The following is an 11,349-nucleotide window of genomic DNA, read 5'->3' as shown; positions in this document are numbered from 1 at the left end:
TCTTCATTCACTCAGCATAATGCTTTTTTGATTCACCCATGTTGTTGCACGTAAAGGTTGTGCAATTCTTTTTATTGCTCAGGAGTATTCCATTGTATTGATGTATTGTTAGGACAAGGGTCTTCAGACCTGGGAAGTTGTCAATGTTATTACTTGCTAAATGTTAAAATGTAGCATTAGTATTTCTTAGCTGCAGCTGCAAACAGGATTACTGAACAAGAACTCAACTGGTAAGTGTAGCCAACTGCAAAGAAGAAATCAACATGTAATTGACCAAATAGTTAGGAGCCATATGGCTAAGCTCCCTGGGGGGGGGGGGGGGGCAGAGTTTTGGATAGGAATCCTGTCTCCTTTACTTGCTGTAAGTAAATAACACTATCCTGCAACAACTGTTTCATTTTTTTAGTAGAATACCCCAAGCAGCGAACCCCTTGAGTTCAGTAACAGTATCATAGTTTATTCATTTTCCTGTGGACAGACATCTGAATACTGTCCAGATTGGGGCTACTGTGAATCAAGTGGCTATGAACATTCATGTACAAGTCTTTCTATAAAGAGACACTTTGTCATTTCTCTTGGGTCAACCTGGGAGCAGATGACCGAGTTGCATGCAGGGTGTAGGCTTTAGGCTTCACTTTATAAGGACTGCCAAAAGGTCTTACAGGGTGTTCTACCATTTTGCATTTCCATCAGGGATGCACGAAGAGTTCCAGCTGCTCCAGGTCCTGGCCAGTACCTGATAGGATCCGTCTTTCATTCCCACCAGGCTGGTGGGTACGCAGCGGGATCCCGCCGTGGTTGTCATTTGTATTGCTCTGACCACTGCTGCTGAGCGTCTGTTCACGTGCTTACTGACCATTCATATATCTTCTTTTTAAAAAAATATATTTTATTGATTTTTCACAGAGAGGAAGGGAGAGGGATAGAAAGCCAGAAACATCGATGAGAAACATCGATCAGCTGCCTCCTGCACCGCCCCCCCCCCCCCCACCCACCCACCAGGGACGTGCCCGCAACCAAGTTACATGCCCTTGACCTGAATAGAACTTGGGACCTTTCAGTCTGAAGGCCGACGCTCTATCCACTGAGCTGAACAGGTTAGGGCACGTATATCTTCTTTTATCGAGTGTCTGCTCACGTCCATTTTTTTAGTGTGTACTTTCTTGAAAATACATCTTTTATTTAAAAATATACTTCTTTATTGATTTCAGAGAGGAAGGAAGAGGGAGAGAGAGATAGAAACATCAATGATGAGAGAGAATCATTGATCAACTGCTTCCTGCACGCCCCCTACTGGGGATCGAGCCCGCAACCCAGGCATGTGCCCTTGGCCTGAATCGAACCTGGGACCCTTCAGTCCACAGGCCAACGCTCTATCCACTGAGCCAAACTGGCTAGGGCTATTTTTAAAATTTTTATTGATTTCAGAGAGGAAGGGAGAGGGAGAGACAGAAACATCAATGATGAGAATCACCGATCTGCCCCCTGCCTCCTGCATGTCCCCTATGGGGGATCAAGCCCACAATATAGACATATGCCCGGACCAAGAATCGAACCTCAACCACTGAGCCATGCCGGCGGGACAGAGATGTTAAATTTTGATTAAGTCCAAATAATCCATCGGAGCCCACATTTTGATACTACACTGTAGGTTATTTGGGTCTTAAATCAGTTTTTGTTTTTTTGTTTTTAATCCTCACACAAGGATATGTTTCCACTGATTTTTAAAAATATATATTTTATTGATTTTTTACAGAGAGGAAGGGAGAGAGATAGTTAGAAGCATCAATGAGAGAGAAACATCGATCAGCTGCCTCCTGCATGCCTCCCACTGGGGATGTGCCCGCAACCAAGGTACGTGCCCTTGACTGGAATCAAACCTGGGACCCTTCAGTCCACAGGCTGACGCTCTGTCCACGGAGCCAAACCGGTTTCGGCTGTTTCCACTGATTTTGAGAGAGAGAAACATTGACTAGTTGCCTCCCTTATGTGTCCCGACCAGGAATTGAGCCCCAAACCTAGGTATGTGCCCTGACTGGGAATCGAACCCACAACCCTTTGGTGCACGGGATGATACTCCAACCAACAGAGCCACCCAGCCAAGGCCTAAATCAGTTTTTTTGTGTTGTGTTTTTTTTTTCCTAATTTCCAAGTATTATATTTTGACCTGATCAATTATTTCTGCTCTTTGCTGCTACCAAGAACAAAAAATTGTAACAAACTATACAACACTAGGGAATACCCTAATGTCATTGAAAAAAGGATGGATGGTACAGGAGTTCAGGGGCAAAATCTCAGGCTGGAGTCAGAAATGGGGAAGTTGTCAGCATCAAATTCTGCATTTTCCAAGAAGGCAGCCACTCGGCACATGGGCCAGGTGAGCAATGGACTGTGGCAAGTCTGAACTGAGATGTACTGAGTGGACTGGTAAAACACACCGGCCCTGGCCAGGTAGCTCAGGTGGTTGGGCATCATCCATGTGATGAAGGGTTGCTGGTTCGATTCCTGGTTAGGGCACATACCTGGGTTGTGGGTTGTTTTTTTAAAAATATATTTTGATTGATTTCGGAGAGAAAGGGAGAGGGAGAGTTAGAAGCATCAATGATTAGAGAGAATCATTGGTTGGCTGCCTCCTGCACGCCCCCAACTGGGGATCGAGCCCGCAACCAGGGCATGTGCCCCCAACCGGAATCGAACCCGGGACCCTTGAGTCCACAGGCCAAGGCTCCATCCACTGAGCCAAACCAGCTAGGGCTGGGTTGTGGGTTTGATCCTGGATCAAGGAGAGTACTTAAGGCAACCGATCAATGTTTCTATCTCCTATGGATGTTTTTCTCTCTCTCTCTTTCCCTTCCTCACTCTAAGCATGTCCTGGGGTAAGGATTAAAAAATACTAATAGCCTGGCCGGAGTGGCTCAGTGGTTGAGTGTTGACCTCTGAACTAGGAGGTCACAGTTCGATTCCTGGTCAGGGCACATGCCCAGTGTGAGGCGTGCAGGAGGCAGCCAATCAATGATTCTCTCCCTTCCTCTCTGAAATCAATAAAAAAAAATATTTAAAAAAATAATAATAAAACACACGATTCAGAGGACTTAATATAAAAAAAGAATCTCTTGCCGAAACCGGTTTGGCTCAATGGACAGAGCGTCGGCCTGCGGACTGAAAGGTCCCAGGTTTGATTCCGGTCAAGGGCATGTACCTTGGTTGCAGGCACATCCCCAGTGGGGGGTGTGTAGGAGGCAGCTGATCGATGTTTCTCTCTCATCGATGTTTCTAACTCTCTATCACTCTCCCTTCCTCTCTGCAAAAAATCAATAAAATATATTTTTTTAAAAAGAATCTCTAATATCTCATTAATATTTTTATATTGACTACTATGTTGAAATGATTCTGTATTTTGGATAAACAGGGTTAATAAAAATTGTTAAAATTAATGGACCGCCTGGTCTCTGTGGCTTAGTGGTTGAACATCGACCCATGCACCAAAATGTCATCGGTTGGTTCCCAGTCAGGGCACGTGCCCGGGGCCCCCGAGTGTGTTCTCAATCACAGATGAGGCTCATTTAGTTCTATTAGCCAGTGCTGCACTGGGTCACGGCCCTCGGAATGGGCGCGACCACTGCGGGTAGGGGTGGTTAGAAGTGGGGTTAGGCCCTGACTGGTTTGGCTCAGTGGATAGAGCGTCGGCCTGTGGACTGAAGGGTCCCAGGTTCGATTCCGGTCAAGGGCATGTACCTTGGTTGCGGGCACATCCCCGGTGGGGGGCGTGCAGGAGGCAGCTGATCAATGCTTCTCTCTCATCGATGTTTCTGACTCTCTAGCCCTCTCCCTTCCTCTCTGTAAAAAAATCAATAAAATATATTTTTTAAAAAGGAAAAAAAAAAAAAAAAGAAGAATTGGGGTTAGGAGAAGCACACAGACATCTGGTACCCAACCTAGCAGCATGCAGGCCTCCAGGGGCTGGGAGGATAGAAGATTCATCTCTCCACAAACGGGAACTTGGTCATTCCTTCAATTAAGAATTTAGGTGAGCCGAAACCGGTTTGGCTCAGTGGATAGAGCGTCGGCCTGTGGACTGAAGGGTCCCAGGTTCGATTCCGGTCAGGGGCATGTACCCTGGTTGCGGGCACATCCCCAGTGGGGGGTGTGCAAGGGGCAGCTGATCGATGTTTCTCTCTCATCGATGTTTCTAACTCTCTATCCCTCTCTCTTCCTCTCTGTAAAAAATCAATAAAATATATTAAAAAAAAAATTTAGGCGACACATCAAAGACCCTAGGATTAGCTGCTATGGCCTGGTCCCCAACATAAACCACGGAGGCGTGCATGTCACATGACTGTCGTTGCCGATATGCTGTGATGGGCAGAATTCCAAGGGGGCCCCCAAGATCTCTGCCCCCCCGGTGTGATATACTGGGGACTAGGTTGGGTTATAGGACAAAGGAGATGAATGCCAAGCTTGATTAGATTATCTTACATGCCAAAGGTGGATTGATTTTGCAGATGTCATTAAGGCCCTAAACCAGTTAACTTGAAATTAATCAAAAGGGACATCTTCCAGGGTGGACTTGACTTAATCAGATGGGAGTCCTTTATTGTTTTTTTATTTTTAAAAATATATTCTTATTGATTTCAGAGAGGAAGGGAGAGGAGAGATAGAGACAGCCATGATGAGAGAGAATCATTGACCAGCTGCCTCCTGCACACCCCCTACTGGGAATCGAGCCCGCAACCCGGGCGTGTGCCCTTGACTAGAATCGAATCCAGGACCCTTTTGGTCCACAGGCTGACACTCTGTCTACTGAGCCAAACTGGCTAGGGCTGTGCTTTCTGTTTAGACAACTTACTTACTTAACACAAATGGTAATTCACTCACATTGGCCTCCCAGCCAAGAGCACAGGAGCTCACGCCTGAACGCAGTCTCTAGCCTAAGCACGCTCTCCCTCCTGCTCTGAGGGACTGTGCTCTGGGCAGGGGAGGGAGGGTCCCTTTTATTTATATGTAATATATATATTTTTTTATTTCAGAGAGGAAGGGAAAAGGAGAGAGAGATAGAAACATCAAGGATGAGAGAGAATCATTAATCGGCTGCCTCCCGCATGCCCCACACTGGGGATTGAGCCTGTAACTCAGGCATGTGCCCTTGACCAGAACTGAACCTGGGACCCTTTAGTCCGCAGGCCGATGTTCTTTCCACTGAGCCAAACTGGCTGGGGTGGGAGGGTTCCTTTTAAACAGCAAAATCACCACAAGAAAGCACCAAAATGCAAAAAAAACACACACACCATGGGCCACTAAACAGATGGTGGGCGCACATGTGGACAGTCTGAGAGCTGAAACCGGGTGGCCGAGTGCCGCGTGTCCAGTCTGAGCCGAGAAGGTGCACCGCGGGCGAGTCCAGTCGTCTGCAGCTCTGCGCACACTCGTGCCCACAGCCGTGAGTACTGATTTGGGGATTACACATAAATGTTAGTGCACAGGCGAATTCGCTAAGATAGAACGTGCAAATAACAAGGATCGACCGTCACTGGCTGTGCATCTCATTGTATGTTTACAAACATAATTCTGTGAAAGAGGCGACACCCTAAAAAGGTGACAAACCCCAAGTCTCCAGGGAGACGAGGAGGAACCAGCAAAAAAGGCACAGAAGGAGAAAAACGGGAGGAAGGTGGTGTTCGGTGCCCGCGAAGGAAGAGCATAGCTTTCTGCTGGAAGGAGCTGGAAGGCTCCATGGGCACCGCGCAGGGGCAGCTGGGATAAATGCCCCAGGCCGCAGGGACAAGGAGTCAGCTGGGGTTGTGTCCACAGACATCCCATCATGCTGTACGCTCAGCTGGCAGGCACTCTTCAGTGCTCCAAATAAACAATTCTAGAATGAATGAATCGCTCTCGCCTCAATGTATAAACCAGAGAGATCTCGGAACCAAATCTCCCCTACTTAGAACTTGAGTTCTCGAGTGAAAGAACAAGTGATTAAACACTTAAACAAGTTTTTAATAGGAAAAAAATTTGAACAATTTCTTTTTGGCAAAAGCAGGGTGGGCAGCCACCACTCACAGCCCTGAGCTCAACAGGAAGGCTTGAGAAGCACGCACCGAGCCCCGGCGCCTGACGTCCAATCCTGAAACAGCTGCCGAGGAAGATCTAGTCCAGGGGCAAGTTCAAGTCCACGGGGGAACTGGCCAGGATGCCCTCCTGCAGGGAAAAGCGGCAGAGACTTGTAAATGGCGGCTCCCTCCACTCACAGCAGCATCCACACCAGCCCAGTGAGAGTGGAGACAGGGGGGCAGGGGACCAGAATGGGGAGGGGACAGACACCAGAGAGGGAGAGGGACCCAGGGTGGGGGGGACAGAGACCTGGAGAGGATCAGACACCCAGGGGTGGGTGGGGACAGTCCTAGTGAGGAAAAGGAAGACAGAGCCCGCGTGCTGGGCGGGGCACTGGTGGAGGTGGGCAGAGACAGGGCTCCAGGGAGAGGCGGAGGGTGCTGGGTTTTAAAGATCCAGAGCCCTGGCTTTGTGTGCCGGTGCTGGTTCTGATCCCTGCGTGAGGAACTTGCCCGCCCAGCCTCCATAAGACCCGGATAAGAACCGAATCCCGTAAGGTTGTTGTGAGGCTTAAATGGGATCATCCGACTGCAATCCTTGGCGAGCACCTGGCCACGCTTTCTGTTCATTCCTTAAAACAAAATGACTTTACCAACCAGCAAGCTTCTGGGCTGGGCGCCAGACGCGCATCCCCTGTGCCCTCATCACCTGCTTTGAGGTCGGAGGGCATCTCTCGCTTAGCTGGACCACTTCCACCCATCTCTGACTCCTCCCCGCACCTCCCCTTCCCCTCCACCCTGCGTGGCCCCATCGCGGGGAATAGCCCAGCAGTTGCCCAGGTCAGCGTCCTTGACTCCCGCCTGCCGCTCAGCCCCCAAATCCACTCCATTAGCAAAATATGTAATCGCTATCTCCAAATTAGAGCCAGAATCCCTACTATTCCCACATTGGTCTGGGAATCCCCCCCTGGACCAGTTCACCCCCTCCAAGCTCCCTACTTCTGCCCTCTCCCCATACAGTTCCCCACGCCATCACCAGAGGGCGGGTGTTAACACGTAGGCACCCTCTTGTCCTCTGCTCGGAGCCCTCCAGGAATTCTGGGCTCACTCAGAGTCAAACCCCAAGTTCTCACCATGACTACAAGCCCCGAACAACCTGGCCGCCCCTCCTGCTCTCAGCTCTGGCCCTGTCGCCTGGCTCACCTTGCTCAGCCTCTCCACCCCTCCTCTCTGCTCCTCAAACACGCCAGGCCGGCTCCTGACATCCTGAGAGCCTGGCGTGCATCCTTCTCTGACCGCATCACCACAGCAACAAAGCACCTGAAGTGGCCGCCAGGGGCAGGGACAAACCAGTGCTCAGGGAGGTGGGGCAGTTGCCCAGGTAACGCGGCCGCTCCAGCTCTGAGCCCGGATTGGATGGAGAGGAGTGAGCAGGGAAGACTTCCTAGGGGCTTCTGAAGCGGAGGTGTCAGGGGCCGTAAGTAAAACCAGTTGTTCCTACCGAGTTAGCAGGTGCGGAGCGCTATGGAAGGAAGTGAAGCAGCCACCAGGGAGGGGGAGGCGTGGAGGTGGCTGCGGTTTTAACTGGGACCAGGAAAGGCCTCCCTGAGGGTAACAGCCGAGCAGAGCAGAGGAAGAGAGGCAGGGGGCTAGTGGACAAGGGGGTTGGGCAGGCAGAGTCGCCCAGGCAGAGTCACCAGGTAATCACACAAGCAGATGCCATGGAGTGCCACGCACTTAGGATGATCCCATGTAATCCTCACAACACCCCACTGATCCCCGGTGCCTGGGGTACAGCAGGTGCTCAGTGAACACAGGACAGGTGACTGGGGGGCGGGGAGAACACCGGGATGTCTGAAAGGAAACCTACGAAGCCCCCTCCCCCCAATGACAGTTAGGTACAGGGGGGCCCACAGAGGCTTGGGCGGCTCACCCAGCCCCCCTGGGCCTGGATCCAGGGCGTGAAGCTGTGCACGTGCTCCACGCTGAGTCCAGCCAGGGTGCCCCCCAACCAGGCCACGCGCCGGCTCAGCTCCATGGCCAGGGCCAGGCGGGCCAGGGGCTCCGGGGAAGGCGGCGGGGGCCCGGGGCACCCCAAGGAGGGGCGTGCGCGGCTGGGGCAGGGGCTGCCCTCCCGGCTGGAGAACAGCTCCACCAGGCGGGCGAAGGAGCCAGCAGAGAGGCGGGCCAGCTTGCGGCGCAGCGCAGGGTCCGAGGCCAGCTGTGGGGTGGACAGGGGAAGAGGCAGGGTCCGCCCTTGTGGCCAGCCAATAGGAGGCTGGGGGCCTGGGGGTGGCTTTCTGGTGTAAGGGACTTCTGGATCCTAAAGCTCTAAGCCACGCCCCAATCCATCACTTCAGCCAATCATAACCCAGGTTTCTGCCAAACTACTCACAGGAAGGTGGCCCCTAGAACCCAAGAAGCTAAGCCACGCCCCTGCCCAGACCTCGACAGCTAACGAGGGCTAAACCCTAGATTGCTAATCTAGCCTACAATTAATAGGCCAATCATATTTCAGGACACATACCACACCTCCTCCGGCAGTCCATTTCCCCCCCACATTCTAAGCCACGCCCCTATATAGTCACTCAGAACTTCAGGTTTTATGTCTTCTCAAACCACATCCCACTCCCACCACCATGTATTTATTCCCTTAACTGGTTCCAATCGCTTTCCTAGATCATGTTTCTGATGGCCACACCCCTTCCTTTAGGCCACGCCCCTCTAACAAACCATGCAAGCCTCGAATTTAAGGTACTGCCCTGGCCATACCTCTGTCATTCATTAAAGCCTTGTCCTACCCTCTCCCAACCGGCCAGCCAATGAGAATGCAGATCCAGCTTCTGACCCCAGTGCCCAATCATGAAGCAATTCCTATCCTAGCTAAGGGATGGACTAACGCCCATCACCTTCTGGTTGATGGCTTCCGCCTCCTCCTCCAGCAAGGCCACCAGCCTCCGCAGCAGGGCTTCCTTTTCGGTGGGTGGGGGACCCTGTACCTCTAGGGGGGGGGGGCAGAAGAGAATTCGGTTGGGGGCGGAAACCTGGCCACCCTTCTACCCTCATCTTTCTGCAGGGCCCCTCTGCCCTCACCTGGGCTGGGTGGGGATCTCAGTTGCTCTTGGACCAGCTGTTCCAGCCGCTGGGCCACGAGGGCATAGAAGTCTGGAGTAGCTGGGCCTGGGGTGAAAAGAGACAATGACAGGTCTCCAGGAGATCAGGAAGTTATGCATTCTCTCCTCCCAACCACCCTGCCTGGTAGCAGTGATTTCCATTTCATAATGGGGTACATTGTGGCTCAGTGAGCAAACTTGGCCAAAGACCCTTGTACTTTTCACTTTATGGTGTCCCCCAAAATGGATTTAGAGTGTTAGAGCTGAACTGGACCTTGAAGATTATCCCATCCAAGGAAGGCAAACACATGACACTCCAGCGATTACCACTCTGTCCCTTGTCCATTTCAGGCATCATCAGCTGATCACAGAACTCTCTCTCTAGCTTGGAAATTCTTTGCAAGGTAGCATGCCCTGTAGCCATTACTAGTCTATCCAGGCTCATGTGAGAGGAAAGCTGTTGGTCACTCTTGATCAAGTCCAATGACTCCTCCTCCCCATTCCTACTTTGCTACTGGATAAACACAGGAAAAGGGAAGAAAAGGATTTTCCAAGTCATGTAATCAGATAAGGGGTTGTGATTGAAAACTGAGGGTAGGTGCTGGAGACCCCACACTGCTATCTATATACCCTTAGCTGAGTGATCTTGAGCTAATTCCTTATCCTGTCAATGTTTCAAGAATCAAAGCTCCCAGCCCGACTCAGTGGTTGAGCATCGATCTATGGACCAGGAGGTCACAGTTAGATTCCCAGGGGTTGCAGGCTCGATCCCTGGTGGGGGGTGTGCAGGAGGCAGCCCATCAGTGATTCTCTCTCATCATTGATGTTTCTCTCTATTTCTCCCTCTCCTTTCCTCTCTGAAATCAATAGTGTGTGTGTGTGTGTGTTAGAATCAAAGCTCCTGGCACTGCATGAGCAAGTTCATGGGTGATCTAGGGAAACCTCTTACCAGGCTGCGAACCATAGCAGGGGCGAAGGGGCAGGGAGCAAGGCCGAGGGGACTCAAGGGGAACTGCTCCTCGACCCAAAGAGCAAGGAAAGCATCTTCTAAGGCGGCTCAGGAAGTCTGTTGGCTCCTCCGGGGCAGGGCTCCTGGGGAAGGGACCTCAGAGAGTGACTCCAGAGCCCCCTTGCAAGCAGTCCCTTCTTTCTCCCACTCAGAGCCTCTCCCTGCAACCCCAGGGACAAGGAATAGAGCCAGATATAAAGGACATAGACTGAGACCAGGAGCAAGAGTTAGAGACGGCCCACACCACATGCAGAGGCCCCTGAGGAGGGAGAGCAAGTCCTCTTACCTGGGTGGGGTTGGAATGGGGGACCCGGCAGCCTCACCCCGCTTAAGGAAGGCAGCTAGGACCCTCAGCGTGTCCTCCCGGAGCCCCAGCTCTTCCGAGCCTGCCATGGGGGCACCTGTGAGAGAGGGGGCTGAGGGATAAACTCAAGGGTTCAGCAGAAGTGAAGGCTTGGGGCCCAAATTCCTAGTTTGTGAATGAGGAGAGGGCCAGGACTGGGGAGTCCCCAAGGCAGGAAGGGGCTGAGGGTCTGAACTCCTAGGTTCTTTAGGGGAACTGAGGTCTGGAGGTCCAGGCTCTTGAGTCTCCAGAGGGAGAAGAGGAATGAAGACGAAGATTCCTTGATCCTGGCAGAGGAGGAGGCTGGGGACCCCAATTCTCGGATCTAAGCAAAGAGGGGGCTGGGAGCCTGAACTCTTGAGTCTGAGAGAAAAGGGGATTGTGCCTTGGACCTCTGGGCCCCCGAGCAAGAAGGGCGCTTGAGGCTTAGACTTCTGGACTCCGAGAGAGTATGCCAAGTTATTTAAACCGTTAGAGGTTGAAAACTACCAATCCCAGCAGGCTTCGTGGCAAACATTCCACTCGGTCCGCAATTAATCGCCGCGCAGCCTGCTGGGAGTTGTAGTTCCACCGTCTAAGGCTGGACTCTTGGGGACCCGTGACTCTTGGATGCCGAAACAGGACTGGGGCTCCATCCTCTGGATCGCGGCCCTCTTCTCCTCCCTCCTTACCGCAGCCCTCACTAACGCCCCACTTACCTGGCCCCGGGCCCGGACCCCGGGCCCCGCCGCCTCCTTCACTGAACTTGTTAAACTTCTATTAGTTCAACTTTCCCGCGCCTGCGCACTGGGCCGGGCTGGCGACGGCCCCACGTAGAGGGGGCGGAGCGCCGGTGCC

At 52.1% G+C, this 11,349-nt stretch overlaps 1 protein-coding gene across 4 annotated transcripts; it reads right to left on the bottom strand.

Annotated features, from left to right (window-relative positions):
* Positions 1-5,973: 5,973 nt before the first annotated feature.
* Positions 5,974-11,341, bottom strand: BCL2L12 (BCL2 like 12). 4 transcript variants are annotated; one of them, XM_079800228.1, is made up of 7 exons: positions 11,211-11,341; positions 10,456-10,570; positions 10,110-10,252; positions 9,141-9,227; positions 8,957-9,048; positions 7,981-8,268; positions 5,974-6,195 (listed from the first exon to the last, which is right to left on the bottom strand). In XM_079800228.1, the coding sequence occupies exons 2-7, from the start codon at positions 10,560-10,562 to the stop codon at positions 6,145-6,147; spliced, it is 768 nt and encodes a 255-aa protein (XP_079656354.1). In that variant the 5' UTR covers positions 10,563-10,570; positions 11,211-11,341; the 3' UTR covers positions 5,974-6,144. The 4 variants fall into 4 exon arrangements, with proteins under 4 accessions (XP_079656354.1, XP_079656355.1, XP_079656356.1 ...); XM_079800229.1 differs by having other exon boundaries at positions 10,456-10,585; positions 11,211-11,325; XM_079800230.1 differs by lacking the exon at positions 10,110-10,252.
* Positions 11,342-11,349: the final 8 nt, after the last annotated feature.

Source organism: Cnephaeus nilssonii, assembly GCF_951640355.1.
Source record: "Cnephaeus nilssonii genome assembly, chromosome: 20".
Taxonomy (NCBI): Eukaryota; Metazoa; Chordata; class Mammalia; order Chiroptera; family Vespertilionidae; genus Cnephaeus; species Cnephaeus nilssonii.
This window is presented reverse-complemented; position numbering and strand designations above follow the sequence as displayed.